At 41.3% G+C, this 19063-nt stretch overlaps 1 protein-coding gene across 5 annotated transcripts in view; it reads right to left on the minus strand.

Moving 5' to 3' along the window:
• The window catches only part of ARVCF (ARVCF delta catenin family member), a 245823-nt gene that overhangs the window by 70135 nt on the left and 156625 nt on the right, over positions 1–19063 (minus strand). For all 5 annotated transcript variants that reach the window (XM_079322401.1, XM_079322400.1, XM_079322404.1 and 2 more), the window contains 3 exons: positions 18602–18760; positions 9410–10017; positions 2250–2749 (listed from right to left, as the gene is read on the minus strand). In XM_079322401.1, the coding sequence (XP_079178527.1) occupies positions 2250–2749; positions 9410–10017; positions 18602–18760 (1267 nt within the window). The remainder of the gene's footprint in view (positions 1–2249; positions 2750–9409; positions 10018–18601; positions 18761–19063) is intronic.

Genomic DNA, 19063 nt, shown 5'->3' on the forward strand with positions numbered 1-19063 from the left:
TTTTTTTTTCTTTTCCCTAATGCATTGCTGATGAAGTCCCCAGACATTTCACTCCAGACACACTGAAAAACTTTCATGGCAAAGGTAGCCTTTGGATCATCACTAGGGAAAAGCACCCAGATAGGAAGTTGTGATTGCTACCAGGAGAACACTGGAATTGTGATCTGAATTTCTGAGGCTGCAGAACACAGTCCTTTTGTAGCAGCCCTGCCTGAATGCTCCCTTTGCACTCCAAGCTGGCTCTTGTTTCTCTCTGCTGACTTTTGGAGCTCATTTTACAAATGGACAATTCCACATTATCAGCCAGAGCTTTGAACACAAACTGCAAGTACAGCAGCACCAGCCTCAGAGGCATTGCTGGAATATTCTTCTTTTCTGTGCTGATGCTTGAATGTCTCACACCGGATCTGGTGATATCACTTTAGAAGGGGAATGAAATTATTCTTGGTTAGGTGGAGATTAAATGCACATCATCTGTTACTGGACATCTGTTTAGGTTAATGCCCTTAGTATTCTTGGTGTTTTTCAGTAAGGGGAAATAAAGAGCTCTAAGTAACAAAAGCTAAGGTGGAATAAAAACCACTACATTTAATTGGCAAAAACTACTGCCAAATAAAATGCATTTGAACTCCAAAGCTAATTAATCAACAGGAAATTAGCCATTAGCCATTTACAGTGAAAAGGAAAAATATCTAGTTTGCTTTGCCATCTCAGAAGTGACTGATTACCACTTAGCACTACAATGATATTCCTTCAGAGTAAATTATAGACTGGCTTTTCCTTTCTTGAATATAAGGAAATAAATTTATTGCTTCTCAGCACTCCAGAAATGAGTTTTGATTAAACTAGAACAGTTGATATACAGATAGTTTTTATTAAAAAAAAGTCTGCCATCATATTAAATAACTGCAACAAATGGAATATAAATACCACCTGCAGAGTTTCCATGTCAAGGCAGAGCACAGACAGCTCTCAAAGCACAACCAGCACGTGTTACTCAGAGGTTCTCTGACAAAACAGACAGCTCTCCTTTGCCAGCTTGCTGGAAAAATACCCCTGCTAGTTTCAACACTGTATATTTAGACCTAGTTTGCTAAATAGCCTGTAATGGCTGTGGAAGAACAGATGGAACACCCAAGGCCACTGTTCATCTCAGAGAATTATGATTACCAGTAAAGACTTAAAGAGAGCTACTACAATTTTTGAGGAAATTACAGAATTATGATGTTTACCTCTAATAGCTTAATCAATGTTTACAATAGGGTCTACCTGCACAAGCCAACATTGATGAGGCAGCTAAACAGTTTCAGCCCTGGACCCATTTTCATCCTCATAAAGCTTTCTGAAAAATTCTGTTCTGGCACAGAAATTCATTGGAACTGCTCTGGTCTCCATCCAAACATCCCCTGCGGCTTCTGAGAAGAGAAAGGGAAATCCATTTCACTCCTCATGATTTATGGGAGACTGAAGAACAATATCTTTCTCCTTACTTTAAGACCTGACATACTTTTCCACCCTTTTCCACTTAATGGCTGAACTTTGAAACTTGGCATATACTTTATTGCTCTTTTTGGATGATGTCCAAGACTAAGTTCAAATAAAAACAGGTTAAATAATGGAGCTGTAAAGTGTTTGAAAATTCCCTGCAAAGTGTGCATGAACTCAGTAACCTGAAATGTAATTCTCCCTTTTCCAACCTTTGCAACAGACCCTATGCTCCCTAAAATCCCAGTTTTCCAGCCCAGAAGTGCCACAACTTAATATACAGCCTCAGAGTCCTCAAGACCAGGCTGAAGTGCTCATGATGAGACTGTTCTGTAAATATGAGGGAGTGGAGACATGGCAGCAGGATTGTTTTATAAGAGGTTAACAGGGAAAGGCTTAGCTCAGTGTATCTTACCTCATGATTACAACACGCTGAGGGCACGAGCACTACAAATTACCTGTCAATGGAGCTGCTGTAACTCAGTTAAGCTTCAGTAAGCCAAGCACTCGCAGCTGCACACTACACCCAAGGAGCAGCAGCCATCCCTCAGCAGCCAGGGAATCCCCACACACACAGATGATCCCAATCCCCTCCTGACAGGCACATGTCAGGCTCTCACCCCACAAACGTGGTGCAGCCACCCAACAGCTGCAGCCAGTGATCCCAATTCTCCTTCAATGCTCTCATCTCCAGAAATTCTTGTTCCTGAAGCTGAAAGGACTGTTCTAAAGACTAATCCATTAATGAAATCACAGACACTGACCTGTAATTAGCTCTCTGACTTCCATGTCGTTTGTTTTTCTCAACAGCCTGATCAATGCAGGGATGCCATCACAGTTCTTTATAGCCACTTTGTTCTCGTTATCCTTCCCGTAGGAGATGTTCCTGAGGGCCCCGCAGGCCTTGCGATGGACCTCAGGCTTGGGATGGTCCAGCAGCCCCACCAGGATGGGGATGCCCTTGAGGTGCCGGACGTCCTTTTTGATTTTGTCGTTCTCGTAGCACAGGTGCTGCAGGTAGGCGGCGGCGTTGGACTTGACGGGGTCGATGGGGTGGCTGAGCATGGCGATGACCTCGGGCAGGTCGGGGTCCCGCCAGCGCGGGTCCTTGCGGATGCTGTCGATGGAGGGCGAGCGCTTGCCCAGCCGGTCGATGCTGGCCATGCTGCCGCGCTCGGGCTGCGCCAGCGGCGCCGCGTAGCCCCCGTGCAGGTACGGGATCCGCTCCTCCGCCATCTCCGACTCCATGGGGTCATCGTAGCCCCTGGAGGGCAACGGGCCCAACACAAACAAAGGGGGAAAAGAGAAAAAAGAAGGACGTTTGAACACTTGGTAACTCTGAGTCAGTATCACTGCGGCGGAGTATTTACAGTTTCCAATAGTTTATTTGTAGGAACTTGAAAACTAACCATAGTTGAGTTCTCAGAAGTGATGGGACTCCAGCACAGTGTTTGTTTGGCTCGCAGTGAAATGATGACAGGAACTGCAAGCCATCAAACAGATTGCTTTCATTTTGGTCACTTAGCAAAGCAATTACAACAGAGCTGGATTACATTTAGTAGGAAACACTGATCTTCATTAATGCTGCTACTTCTGCAACAAACTAAAACTCTAATTAAGGCATTCAAGGCCTGGGCAGACACCACAGACATATTTCAGCAAGTCTGACAAGTTCCACTACATTTCCATGTTGATGCTCACACAAGTGTCCTCTAAACACTACTCTTCATTGATATTGCCATAAACCACCCTCTTATATAAATGTATTGTTTCAAACCAGCAGCAGCCTTTTGCTTTATAGTTTTTTCCTAGACAGCCTTGCTACTGTCTCAGTACTGCAGTTAGATTAGTCAAGCAAGTGGTTTTAATAGCTACAAAATGTTTCTTAAAATCTTTCATCTGAAGCACTGAGTGATGTTATTGAACCATTTCTGATGTCATGCTGAAGTATAAACTATTAGAAGTCAGGAAGAAAATGGAGCTTGCTCCAAAGGGACTGATAATTAAACTGGGCTCTGGGGAGAAGAGCAACCGGAGGTAGAGACTGAACTTAGTCTTGTACAATTAATGCTTTTAATGTTAAAAGCGCCTCTCCTGACTTTTCGTTGCTTTAATTGCTGTTCTGAACCATCAACTGAATGAAAGGATAAAAATGGGCATGCATCCAAAACTCAGAATGACTCTGAAGAAATCCTTTTATTGATGCAGTTATTTGTATATGTATAATTCAGAAGTTGCTCTACACAGTAATTTACACTATCTGGACAGTCATGTTTTCTGTTACAGAACAAAGCTGTTTCCATCACTCCAAGCAGAAAGCAACAACATTGAGACAATTTACTTTTGTGAATGCACACAGGGCAGAAGGAGTAACAAAACCCCTTAGCTACTCCTGAAAATTCTGTTTTTACAAATGCAAATTTTGATAACCAGCATTAAAACTACAACAAAATCTCATTCCTCAAACTCATCCTTATGTTAAATTCTTTTTCACTTCATAAATGCAGCAGAAGATTAATTTTAATAACTGCACAGCTGTTCCTTGCTTGACTTGGTAACTCACAATTCAGAACGTCTCAGTCCTGTGAGCTGCCCACAAGATAACTGTGCAGCACCTCAATTACACCTGAACAATTAAGCTTCGCTCTCCTCCTCATCCGTGCAAGTACACAAAGATAATTACTGTCTTGGGATGCAGTTTGTTTGTTTTATTTCCACAAAACCTTCCAAAGAGAATCATACAGATGGGCCTATCTTCCTCATGTTGTATCCTCTTCTCTTGGCCACACAAAGCTCCTTGTTTTTCATCACATTTATTGAAAGAAAACTTCAGAGTTAGGACTTCCAATTCTAACACTGTCATGATAAAAGAGTACCACTTAAGTCTGTACCAACAATGCTATTTTTCTTTTTAATTGTCAATTGCCAATTATTAAATATTTGTGATACTACCTGAAGTCAAGAATTAATCATTAAAAAAGAAAACATGACATAAGCTCACAACCCTGCTTTAAAACAAGACAGCATCTCTCAAGTATCAGTAGAGAAGAGGATGAAAACAAAACCCTGCAATTGCTGGAATAAGCAAACACAGGCCAGATCCAACATTCTTCTGAGGATGAAACAGTGTCAGAGCCACTGCTAATGCACCAGTGACATGACTCAATGACTGCACCTGGCAGCAAAGAAAACACCTGCACACTCAACCCTTGAAGACCCCAAATCATTATGTAGAAACTCTGAGTCTCTGTATGAATCTAAGAGCGGTACAAGAAAGCTCAGCCAAGGCAAGGATCAAAGTATCACACCACTTCAGATTCACATGACTAAATACAGTGATCAAGGCTAAGGAAGGTTAAAAAAACCACCAGGGGAAGCAGTTTACCAAAACACGTCACCTACAAAGGAGCAGCACAACTGCTCAGGCAGAGCAAGGCAGAAGTGCCACAAGCCTCATTGCCTCTCCTCTAACAGAGGGCTGGAAGACCAGACTGGCAGAGTGAGGAAGTCAAAGCCAGTGTCTGTCAGGGCATTAAACACACCCCGGTCACCAACATATTTACACACTGAGTGAGTAAAGAAATCCTCTTTCTGAGCCAGACTGGTGCAGACCAAATGTGATTTTTCACTTCCACATCATTGGTGCAGCTAAGCTGGGAAGGAAAAGCCACTTGACACAGAACAGGACTAACAGGAGCTCCAGCAAATACTGCTCTCAGGAGACCAAGAGCTCTTTACTCTCAGGACTGAAGAGCTCTGGTGCTATGCCAGAGTTGCTGACTGCAAGCATCTTGCCTTGCATCTGTCTGTAGCAAGGCAGCCGAGTTTTAGATGCCATGGGTCTCACTAATCACCTGTCTCAGGGAATTGATCAAAACACATTCTAGCATAGTTAAAAACTGGGAGAGAGCTTGTGGATTTATCATCCTCCTTATGGCTTGAACATAGGCATATTTGAGTAAACAGGTGAAGGACTTAAACATTTAATCCTCAAAAACTTCTACAAATGTTACATTTATTACAGTTTGCAGCTGGTGTCTGCTTTGGATAAAAGACCAGAAACGCTTGGGATTTCAGTAGGAATCTTCATGCCAAACATTGAAGAGGAGACATGAAGACTTTGCAGAATGAGCTTCTACGTTTGCCAGGCTCTGTTCTCTGACAGAATACACAAGGGGATTCAAAACTGGAGTGAATCTTCTGCTGAGACAAGCCTGAGTTATGGGCCATATGGTTAAAACACCAAAATCCCTAAGAACTGCCAATGGATGAGCTGACTCAGGTTGCCTCCTGCCACGTCAAACTCAGCCATTCACCACCTTCTGTTGCCAGAATATTATCAAACTAAATTCACACTAAGGAAGAGACTCAGAAAAAAACCAAGTATTTTTCAAACTAACCACACTGCTTGCCTCACCCTGCTCTGCCCAGGCATATCCATAAACTCCTGCCCCAAACTACACAACATCCCAATCTTGTCCATGTATATTTGGAAAGAGTGAAATTAGGCCACAATTACTGACAAAATTTATCTAAAATTAGAAGCCTTTATATTCTGAACTTGAAAAAAACACCAGAAGAACAATGAGACTGACATGTACAGTGTTATCAGTACTCTCACTGTCTATACATAATAGGAACAAGATAGACACACTGGTAAAGGTATTTAAAATCTGGTTCATTTCTTAGTAATTTGGACTGTGAAGTGAACACCAAATACAGTCTCAGTGTCTTAAATTAAGCTTCTGGCATAGACAATTTAACAGCAGAAAACTGTTTTGTTGTTGATTTAGTCAACATTAAAAATTTATACCCTGTCTAGTCTGGCACAGTAACACTGGCAATAGCTACCCCAGAACTCCTAAGGAAAAAAGAGATACCATGGTCATACAGGTGTACTTGATCTACTCTGGGAAGAAATGACCACCAAGGCAAGAAAAAGCTGAACAGAAGTTATTTAGATCAGTAAGATGAACTATGATTTGTCTTTTTTTTTTTTTCCCCAGCTTGTCTGTATTAATTTCAATTTAATGATTAAGTAATAGTCAGATAGTCAAAATAGCAGTAGGGATGCTTTTTGTGAATAAAAGTATTCAGTTCTTCCTGCTTCTCTTTCAAAAAGGACTGTATATAAAACATTCAGCACACAGTAAAATTAGATGTTTTTAAAAACTATAAAACACCTAGTATAATAAAGGCAACCTACCAAATGAAGGAAAAAAGAGCACAAACTCAAAGATGTGTAAATGCCTTCAAAAGTAATCTTGAGTAATATTTAATCAATGTAAGATCCCCACAAATGCTTTTCTCTAACCCAAATTTATTATGCAACCTGATTTACACCAAACCAGAGCATAAGCTGAGGGGAAGAACAAGAAGTGCCAGGTACTCTTGCAGAAAGTGATGTATCTTACATGAGGAAAGATTCAGTATGAAGTAAAACAAGAAAGCCCAGCCACAGGCAATGACGAGCCAACAGAGGGAATATTTGCCTTTGTGCATTTATCTGGATTTAGAGATGCTTGTGAGGAGGCACATTTTTCCTCAATTTAAAATGAAACATAAGTAGTTTAAAATGAGGCTGGTGATGACAGAAACAAAGCACAAATAGGTGTTTATCTCTGTGATCAAATGGAGCAGGCAAGAGCTGGAAAGAACAATCTGTACTTGCAATTCCCTTGCCAAGGACCCCTCCAGACTCTGCTGGGCTGCTCCCCATCACAGGCAGACTCACTGGAACTGATCCTGAGGAGAACCCTCCACTCAAACCTTCCCAGAACAGGACTGACAGTCAGAACTCTTATTTTACCTTTAAACTACCACCTAATGCAGTAGCACTGCCTGGGAAGAACACAAGAGAATAGCTCAGTGAGTCATCAGTGGAGTTCTGCTCAGAACATGGGATACCCAGGCTGGAAGTTGGTGCAACACAGAACAGTATCCAACAGAGTTGTTGTTAAACCTGCCCTATAAAGACAAATTTTTTGAAATCAAAAGTGACATCAATTAATCACAATAATTTAATCATTTTCACAGAAATAAATTTTAAAAAACTAGAGAGGAATAATAAATTAACAATTACCTCATCTAGTACAAAGCACTACTTGTAGTCGTTAATTTCTTGCAGTTCAGTAGCATATCTGAAAGGCAGGTTTATTGAATTGTTCAAGTATTTCTTTGAAATGTTAAAAAGTAACTGCTTATGAAGAGGCCCTCATACAAATCTTATGTTCTCAACAGCTAAAGTTTGCTGCCAGAGTCAGGCTAATTATTTGTCAAAGCCTCTTGATCACATTAAATATGGAAAAAAACCTCACAACAAAAGAAACATAGAAGAAAAATTATGAGTTGGTCCTATCCAAACTGCAAGGAACAATAAATCAAAGGAATGCTTAATAAAAACACCAAATTTTAAAATGCAAATGGGTAGGTTCTAAGAATATACTTAATTATTCATTTTGCATGCAGTTTGAAAAATGTTAATAAAAAATTAAAAGCATTGATGCCTGACTTCTTTTTTTGGCAAGAACTGTAAACTTGTTTAGCTCACGGAAGCACTAATCCAAGTCTGACAGATTGATCAGGATTCTTGCACCCACTGGGTGCAGGTATTTCCTTCAGCCCCACAAAACAGGGATGTGATTTCACTGCTGGGTAAGCCTGCAAAATCAAAGATGCCACAACAGACTTGAAGGGTATTCTGGGAGATATGCCTTGATAACTTCTCACTGCATTTTTGTCTTTTTTTTTTTTTTTTATCCCTCTCACAAGTATTGATGATAATTTGGAAGTATTTGATTCTGTCTAGCTTTGGAATGATCTTCCAGAACAAGGAAGGAAAACAGAGCCATGAAACCATGAACAACATAACATCTCCAAGTAGGAAGACTCTGGGAGAACAAAAAGGCCAACACAAATCCCACCATCAACTGCTGCTGATGAAGCAAAACCTGAGGTCACAAATGGGAAGTCTAAAGACTGTCTACACACAGAGGCAGGTGGACCTAGACTCTTTACAGCTCTGGAAACTATTCTAAATTAAAAGGAAAAGAATGAGAACTAAATCCATATCAAAACATGAATCATGAGGATATGACTTCAAGCAGGCACATGTAAAATTTTACAAGCCTTCAAAAACAAAGTATTACAAGTTTTTCAGGTCTGTACAAGATGACTTTCAGCTGAGTAACAGGACTCTTTTCCCAAGCCTGTGGGTTGCTGTATTTTTCTCAAATGCAAGAGCAGACAGCCATGAACACAGCACAAACAACTAATACCAGAAAACGTTCCTCAGAAAGTAGAATGAACCAGAAGTCACTTGTAACTGGTCACTTTAAATGCAACACAGATTCTGTTTTCTTCCCTTCTATAGGCACAGGACAAAAATAATCTAGTCTTTCACATCTGTGAGGTTCAGTACAACCTGGTCAGACAACTGGGTGTGTGGTTAGCACAGGATCTGGGCTGAGGCTGTCACACCTCATAGGACAGCTTGGCACCCCTTCACCAGGATCAGCTCATCTGCAACCCCAATCAGCTGCTCAAAACTTGTTTGGCAGATGTGCACACAACCAGACCTGTCAGGTGTCTCAGAGATCACAAATCCCTCTTTTCACTTTGAAAGTGTGGGATGGCTCTGGGACAATACAATGCATTCACAACTCTTTTTAAGAAGGGGGAAAAAGTAACTTAGCCTTCTTGTATAAGGTCATCCTTCTTTCTAAATTCAACCCAAGCTAAGCAGCCCAGAATCACTGAAAGGGTCCTTAGACCCCACTCCTCTCTCTCTTTCATATTTCATGTGTGTTTTGCAGTTATTTATGGCCTGTTTTTCTGTCAAGTAACTCCAGAACACACCACATCAGAGTTTGACCAAGCAAGCAAAAGCAGCAGAACAGCACTGTGAAAAACAAAAGGGTTTTACCTTCCTTTGTGAGGTCTCCCTCTCTCCGGCACACCTGCAGCCGTCCTCCTGTTGACCGTGGAGTAGTCGGGATCCAGTTCATAGCCTTCATCATCCACGCCGAGGCTGCGGTTGTCATCCTCCAGCCCGTAGGGCTCGGGCTGGAAGCGCTCGGGCTGGGAGCGGTTCAGGTCAACGCTGCTGCCCACGGGCACCTGCGGCTGCGCCACGGGGCCGTAGTTGTCCCTCCGGCTGGGCAGGGTGAAGCTGCCCTCGTCGGGCCGGTAGGTGCCCCCCGGCACGTAGGCGTAGCGCGGCCGGTAGCCCACGCCCCGGGACAAGCTGCCGTAGCTGTCCGAGAGGTCTCCGTAGCCGTCGTGGCCGAGGTAGGGGCGGTACTGGCCCTCGTGGCTCTCGGGGTACGAGTCGTTGTAGCTGTTGTAGGGTCGGGTCAGCGTGGACGAGGCCTGGGGGGTGATGAAGCGCTCGCCGTTCTTCAGGTACCGCCTGTCGATGGAGTCTGTGTAGCTGCCCATGGGCGAGGAGCTGTCCATGGCGGGCAGCCCGTCCGGCCCCAGCGGCACCTGCCGCACCGTCCGCGTGGTCACCGTCTTCACCATCTTGGTGACCTGGCAGGAAGCACAGAGGAAACGTGTTCACGTTCTCCTTGCTGCACAACGGGGTGAGACATGGGGAAGTGAGGGAGTGAAACGGGGAGAGAGCACCACAAAGCAAACGAGTGTGCCGTGCCTGTACACTGGTGTAGCAATCAGCCCACCTACTGGCTTTCACAATCAACAGGGGAAGAATACTCTTAATAAAGCACTCTGGGCTCTTACTACCAAGTCAAAATCACTGCACATGGAAGCAGCACAAAGTCAGTGTAACATTTCCAATTCCCCCAAAATGGTTCCAGGAGACATCTGTCCTACCCAAGACTTTACTGTGGTGTGGAGCCACAGCCTGTCCTCCCACAGTTACAGCATAAATACCATACCATATTCTCTAGTTTAATAGAGTTATGTGCTTCTGCCTGATGTGGATCAAGTTTGCACCTCTGTGTAGTTTGACTGAGTTCAAATTTGGCAGCAGTATTTAAGAAACCATTATCTCAAACAGAGAAGCTCTGGGCTTCAGGATTCTGGACAACACGCCCGCTTTCTCTTTTAAGATATTCTTACATCCACCAACCACCACACAAGCCCAGTAGGGAGCTGTTGTCATTATATTGGTGACTAACAAATTTGCAATAATGAAAACCAACACCACTTTGTTTTTGCAGCTGCAGCTACCTAAACATCCTAGGCAAGCTTGTTTAAAACACTGAAGAAAAATCTGTATGCAAATACATCTTTACTTCCATAAATTACATTTCATTTCAAAACAGAATTCGCAGAAACTGGAAATAATACATGTCCAGAGGGCTCTTGTATTCTGGGTTTCTTGCTGAAGGGTAAGAACAAAGAGTCCTTAAAACTCTGCATAAACCATCTGCCTTTGTGGCAGAGATCTGGTGATGTGTGTAAGACTGTGCTGGACAAGAGCCACTATATTTACAAACTAGCAAAGGGCCTTCTGTTTGGGCTGATATCTGGGCTCCACCAACTTCTGCACTGTTCCAGAGCGACCAGCAAAAGCTCTTCTGGGAAGAATAAAAAGTCCAGCAGATGCCAGTCTCTCCTTGGTAGCACTAACCCAAATAAAATTACTTTAACATACATAAAGTTACCCTAACTCTACTAAGTGCTGTCTTTTCAGCCCAACCAAACAACAAAATACACATCCATAAAGATGAGAGGGAGAATTAACCCACCTGACAGCATTACACACACCAGGGGAAGAACACAAAATTTGTAAAAGGTATTTGGGGTCTTCTAAACTACTTCATAAATAAGACATAAATAAGCATCAGGAAATGACACTTCTCTTCATGTAAGTCTCAGAATGAAATGCTACATTCAAGGGAAATGTTAACCACAAATTGTATCCCTGGATTGCTCAGTGGTCTGAAGTCCAAATAAATATTTTGACCTATAGCTTCCGATTTAAACATTTAGATTGGCAACAGATTAGCCAAGCTGCTCCAAAGCAAAATAATTAGAGTACATCTCTTGAAGTGGCTCCAGACATTGCCCTACAGCCAGATGTTTTCACACAAAAACCCCAAACAGAAAAGATTCACCCAAACAGCAGTTTTTTTCCTAGACACATCTGTGAGCAAATGATACTTCAACATAATGAAGTAATGAAATCCTACAAGACTGAAAGCAGCTCAAATGCCTCTCCATCAGCAGTGTAATTAAGCAACACGACACTGAATACAGCATAGCCAGGTACCAACATGACCTCTGTATCTAGTTTGAGCCACACCTGAAATCATTTTTCTATTCAATACAAAGGGATTTCCTCAGCAAGTAAACATCAGGAAAGATCCTATCCCATGCCTCTGAATCTTTTCTCCCATTTTCAAAGCACACATTTTAATTACTGGAAGAAAGTAAACTAGCAAGTTAACATTTATTTCCTGACATACAATCCATCAGGGGTTTCTGTTTGTTACCTGTGCACAATACTTCTCCTTTCTGCTCAGCTGTCAGCGTGACCACTGTCACAGCTTTTATAAACTCAGCAGTGAGAGGAGAAAAAGAGCTGGAGGAGTTTACAGTAGCCCTTTGTGAAGTGGATACACACAAAGCAACACAGCTTAGTATTCTTCCACTGAAGTGGGAAACAATACTTTTATTCAAAGTACCATATTCATAAGCAACCTTCTAAGAGCAGAAAAAGCGACATTTCTCAGGCCTGAAATATGTGAGTTTTGCAAACCCATGACAAAACTGGATGCAAAGTGCTGGGGGCTTTGTGTTCTTGAATTTGGGAACCATTAATGGGAATAACAGGAATTAAGGTAGGACATCAGCAATTTGATGAATCAGAAATGGATACTCATGCTTGGAAAGAAACAACGAAGGAGTTTTCTAAATGCCAAGTGCCCTTGCATAACCCCACAAAGCTCCTTCTTTCAGCCCTACACAACAAATCTGAGCCCAATTCTGCTTTTCAGACATGAGCTGCTGTGCTTGCACAGTCTGCCATGTGTCATTTTTCCTAAAGCTGTTAAGATCAGACAATAGGAAGCACCCAATACACCTCATCTGGCTGCAGCAACAGTACAAAAAGGAGGAATAAACTTTGACCTGCAGGATCAGGTCCATATTCATCAAAGACTTGCTCCATGTTACTGGCAAACAGGATGAGGTAACAAACACAGAAATGTTACAGCCAGGACAATTGTCTCCAACAGTTGCTACATGTACACAAAAACCAAAAATGAGCAGAAATTCAGATCACTGAAAATCACCTCCTAGACAATGTCTAACCTACCAGATACCCTTAGTGAGTTTTCCACCATGCTCTGGCACTCTACAGAGTATTTACAGGGATTTGGGGGTTATAGTTTAAATTACCAACAAAGAATTGAAGGGATTAATTGCAATTTTTTCCTATTTTGCCTTATTTTCCTGCATTATAGACTAGCACAGACAGGCTTTCAATGGCTGTGGCTCATCAAAAAGCCACACAGTGTCAGGCAGCACATAAGGACAAGCTGACAGTGCTAGCACAGCTTCACCTCTTACTATTCTCTAAATGCTGCACCCAGCAGCAAACACAAAGTACCAGGACAATCAAAACCCCCTTGTCAGACATATAAAAAGGAACATTTCACTCAAGCATTAAAGTATGCATTTCTCATTGTATAAAAGCATTCAGTAATGCTAAAGGTATTATACTGGGGCAACCAAACAGTCATATTTTGAGAGAGAGGGAGTATTTGCACTCATGCCTCATTTGTCAGACACAGGGATTGAGATAGAAGATTTATCATGTGATAAACAGATTTTGCTGCTGACAGGACAATAAAGGGAAGCTTTTTGGCAGCAATCAGGCAGCTCACAGGTAAAGGTCCATTTAATGAAAGTTTTCCAAGCAAAAGAAGAAACCCAACCAACAAACCAAACATGTTCATTTCAGGAAATCCTGCTCAAGGGAATGTTTAATTTATATTTCTTAGAAGAACACAGGCAATGTTGAGCAGCTGACAGCACAGTAATCTTCTCACCCAACATTTTTGTGGTTTCCTTAATACTGATGCATTAGCCAGAGAGAATGAAGTTATTCCAAATGAGAGTCCCAACAGACTGCCTGATCTAAGAGACGCCTGATCCCTCAATGCATCCAATCTTAAAGATTTATTAGCATCAATTCCTCACTACATATGTGTTCTAATAACAAAATTTTAGACTTACAAGTTACTTTGAGTGCAATTTTACTTCCTCTGTTTACTTTCCATCCCTAAAGAAAACCAGTGTAAAAAGGCTTTTTCAGCCCAATGACAAATCAAAGATGCTCAGTTGTTTAAATGCCCCAATCTCAGAGTAGCAGAGGAAAGCTTCAGAGTACTTCCCTATGAAGAGGCTGTCTGAGTATGCTCACAATTTATTTGTAACTCCCTATTCCCTGTACAGGTAAGATTTCAGCTATAGTATAAAAATATCCAATTTACTAATTACTTCAGGCTCTCTGGAGACAAAATTCTGCAATACTTCAAGTGCCTCCATTGCTACTCTCCACACCCCAAAATCTAAGGATACTTCAGGTTTACTGATCTTACCACTGTTCACCCCACAAATAATTATTTTAGTAAATAATTCCCTTACAGGCCCCATGATGATGATTTCACTAATTCTGTTTCTGGAAATACAGTTGCCAATGGAGCATGGAGGAAATATTAACACATTTGAAGCAGCTTCTGTATTTTTCTGTCTCTTGTCCTCCTATTCATCTAGAAGGATGGGAGAACAAACATGAAGCCACACAACAATTAGATTTACTGGATGCATGTGCATATGGTAGTAGCAGGTGTCTCACAGTGCTCAGACACAGAAGAGTAAAGACAGCACAAAGATTTCTGTGGAACTGGGCTACCATGGTCAAATGCAGTCATCTTATCTTTAATTCTGCCTTTCATTTTGTTTTTGAGGTTGGTTTTGTTTGCCTATTTTTTTTCTAATATAAACTAAGTTCATTATACAAGCTGATAGGGATAACAATCTTGTTGAAACTGTCATAAACCAAGAACTGGATAAGAAGGAACACAGGAGGATCTAAGCATCCTGACATTTCTGTGAGCTTATTTTTGAACTATGGACTGTAAAAATTTATCAGCCCATGCAGGTTGAAGTTATTACCTTCCTATTAAATGCTGTGGAAGAACTCACCCTGTAGGTTTTCAAAACAACAGCTGTAATCTCTCCCCTTCAACTTCAAGCCAAGTAGTTCACATTTTGAAAGGATCCTCAACTTCAGCTGAAATCCATTCCTGCTCTATTGCCTAATTCCTTTGAATTTCCTGCAAAGTTTTGAAGAACTGCCTCTTGGGGTACCTGGCATCAGCACAACCCAGAGTTTTGGTCACAAGCACTTTCTCATCACAGGTGTTAGGAAGTGGGAACAGCAGTTAATCACTGTTGGGAACTAGCTGAACTTGCCAAGTATTGAAAAGCTCAAAGAAAATGGATGGACTACAAATTAAACAACTTTGTATACAGATTGATTTCACAGTTTGCTATGATAAAACATCAATTTCAATGAGTAGCAATGACCTAAATCTCTCCAATCTTTTGGCATTTCAAAGATAAAAATAAAAGGTGCCTGAAGAAAAAAAAGAGAACATTTACACAAACACACACACATTTAATTTGCTTTACTGAGTTCTCGCGAGCTACTTGCAACAGGCTTCTAACATCTGGCAGTGCTCCAGCCAGCAGCAAGAAGTGAAAGTCTCTCCCCAAGGTGACTTTCACTGTTTTAGCTTGATAGGTATTTGGCTTCCAGAGATATTATAAAGTTGAAATGAAGTGTTATCTGCTACATCTCCTGTGCAATGAATGTAGGGACTTAGTATAACACTAAAGAATAGCAGGTAGGGGAAAATTACTCAGAGATATCTCATTTTGAAAAGACAGATGTTCTCTATTTAAAATATGTCAAATATTAAATTCTATTATGCCTTCTTCCTGCTTCACTGCTACAGGCATTTTCAAAGATGAGGGAAAAACAAAGCAAAACTGTCAATGCATCTAGATTAAGGCTGTTTACTTAATACACTATTCAAAAGAATAACCTCTATAAATTACAGGTTTGAAACAACAGGGGAAGGAACAGACAAAAAAAGAACAGCAGCACCCAGGAGCATTCATGTTTACAGCCTTCGCTGTGCTGCATTTCAAGAGGAAGAATTTCAGAGGCATCACTCTCCAGCAAGCTAGAAATTCACACAGTTCCACAAAAATAAGTGACTACTTCCTTTTAAAAATCCAAAAATGCATACTAAATGGCATTAGGTTGACTAATCCCCACATAAGCTATCCAGCAAAGAAAGAATACATTTGAAAAATATCTCTAGTCTCTCTGGCTCTTAAAAAAACATGACCTGTGTCATTTACTCTGTCAGAGGAAGTGTCTTATGAAAGGAACTTTCTTTGCAAGACAGAAATGCTGGAGATTGTGGCTGACACTGTCCAGCAGAGCCTTTAGTTATAGACACAACAAAACCAGGTTCTAAATCCTTCCTTAAAGGAGCCTGAAGCAAGCACAGCAATGTAGAGCATAAAAGGCTATTGCTCAGAGTAAAAAGAAAAGCTGAGCACAAACCTACCCCCCCTGAGCACAGTGAGACCATCTCAACTTTACACACTGGGTAGTTCTGAAAAGAGATGTGAGGATTCCCACCACAGGAACTGTTGGACAAGTACCACCTGCACACTGAATGCAAGGCCAGATTCATGTGGGGTTTTTTTGTGTTGGGGGGATTTGTTACTTGTATTTTTAATTTCTTTAAATCTGTAAGGGAACAGAGTCACAAAACTGCAGATTTTGGGCTCAACACCTCCTACTCCAAGTAATGTATGCAAGTAGGATGCCCAGCAGCCACGTGGCTGCATCTCCCATGCCAGGGAGATTTCTTCACCATCCTCCTCTGAGCAGCAAGGTCAGAATTCTGCCACTGCACAGAGGTACCAGGAAACTCAATTTTCCCTGTAAGGCTCTCATATATAATAGCATGAGCTATGAAAACACTATGACAATACCTATTAGAAATGATTGTGCCAATGACAATTAACTCCAGGGCAATTAACTGATGCTCCTAAACCCCAGTGACACAGTTCTCATTTTCACAGTTCCTACCAAAACAAAATGTAAACTGAAGACCAAAGTGATGTAAAAAAATTGTAAAATCTGCCCTCAGATTAGTATCTAAGAGCTGTTAAATCTATACTTTTTTTATCACAGCAAGGAGAAGTCAAAACAAAACCATTTCAGAGGCAATAACAACCCCAGCACAGTCTCAGCACCTCTTTTGACAGTCAGGCCTATGCCAGGCTATGTTTTGACATTTCACAATCACTTTTCTCAACAACTGGGTTTTTAATATTTTTTCATTGGTCCTTTTAGCAATGAATTACTAAGAAACAGCCCCAGGTAGTCCTTAAGCTGGAGTCAGTGGCATTATCTGAAACAACAGAAATGGAGAGTAAGACAGCTACACATCCCACCCCCATCCTGGACACACTTCAGTGCCTGCCATGACCTACAGGAACACAAGAAAGCTTTGCTCTTTGAAATGGAACAGCAGCTCCAGGGCTGCTGCTTTTTCAATTTTCCTTTCCCATATGCAGCTGCAATGCCTATTTTGAAGATGCCACTGCACTTTTCTGTGGGAAGATGGAAAAATAGGAGGTCCCCACCACAGAGGAGAAAAATCACACCTCTGAGGCTGTGACAAACATGCAGCTTTTATCAGTGCCATGACTATTTCAGACAAACTACTTCACTCCATGTGGTCCTGTTATCTAGGTGAGGCTTGGCCTCACCTCTATTTTTACAGTCATAGCTATAATCTTATGCCCTTGCAGCCTCCTCAAACTATGCACTACTGTTAGTGCATATAAAAAGGTGTCCAGTCCCACTGTAATTTTATCACTTCCTTCCTGCAAATAACAGTTGTTGTTGCCACTAGAAAGAAAACAGCATTCTTTTCATGTAAGTCACAAACTAAATACATTAGATTATTTGACAAGCTAATAAAATTGTAGGGTTTTTTTTGTTCATCTGTTTTATTTTTATTTGTAGACCTTAATCTTCTTCCAACAATGAGAAAACAGGCCAGTTATATTTACCTTCTAACTAACTGCAACAACTATTAAACCAGATATCAGTTTATTATAATGTGTACAGGCCTACTGACCTCAGGAAATCAACATTCATTTACTTCAACCTGAGGATCTGATGTCCTGAATAGATATCCTAGAGACTGCAATTCTGGTACACCAGTGAAAATAAACAATGATTCACACTGTGACCTCTCTAACTCCTTTTAACACAGAAAGCAGTTGAACAATCCCCTCCCTTTTCCTTTTTAAATCTCTTCTGTTTTTATAAGTTTTTTAAAAGGGAATCACCCTTAATCTTTGTAACCTTCCAGCAGCACTGCACAGCACCTGCTCAGAGACTGCAAAATTACCTTACACAAGTAACAAAAAGATATCAGGAAAATTAGAACATTTGCAACACCTGCAATCTAGCCAAACCTGAGGTACTTGAAAGCACACCCAGCTTTCCCCATACATTAGAGGTAAGATGCCATTCACAAGACTGTTGCAGATTTAAAATGCAACACAATGATTTATTTATGCAGGCTGTTTCTTGTTCTAAAGGACAAATGCATAATCACAATGTTATTATAGATTGTCACTAATTTAAGAGGCATTTTCCTCAGCCAAGCCCTACCAACTCATTGATTTTTGTTTGCAGGGCAATGCTGTGAACTGCTTCAGTAGAATGAAGTGAATGTTACAATAATAAGCAGCCTGAGAAGTGGTTCTGGTGTTTTTGTTTGTTTAACCTGGGTAATTTCTACTGCTCAGTTCACAGCTCCACAAACAGCTGTATCAGCACAGCTGATAGGGAGCAATCTAGACACAGAGGTGAAACTGAAAAAGCCCTGAACTCAGCTCTACTGGCCAACACAATGCTCAAAATCACTGAGGATCACAATAGCATGATTGTCATCACTCAGGCTACTCCCTGCTATTCCTATTCCATGATTAGATGGCACTTGGCCACTTTCCTCAGTGGTTATTAACCTCTGACCTTGGTTTCAGTTCTCCTTGTGGTTCCATCTTCAGAAGTGACAATAGACACATGGGATGTGGGAGTGCCTGGGTCCTCCTCCACAGTAACTGTCTCTTCCACCATTTCTTGAGGCTCTTGCATCATTGCTATTGAAGTCTGGTTACTGGGGCTTTGTTCCTATAAAGAAACAGGTAAAAAAAAAAAAATTATGTCTCACTTCTATCATCATGGTATAACAATTACACTGATTTCAGCTTCTTTGATTGAAAAAAACCCACATTTTATCCAACAATTTGCAAGCAGAGATTCAGAGAAACGAGTATTTCCTGTCTCAGACACACTTGCTGCAACTGTGCTGGTATGACTGGGCTCAGTACAGCAAACAGAAGTGAACCATCTATCAAGTATTTCATATTAACAGGCAACAGACTACTGTCTTATATTTAAACCTGCTTTAAGCCTTCTCTTCAATGCCCAGCA

The sequence above is a fragment of the Erithacus rubecula genome, assembly GCF_903797595.1.
Source record: "Erithacus rubecula genome assembly, chromosome: 19".
In the NCBI taxonomy this organism is placed as follows: domain Eukaryota; kingdom Metazoa; phylum Chordata; class Aves; order Passeriformes; family Muscicapidae; genus Erithacus; species Erithacus rubecula.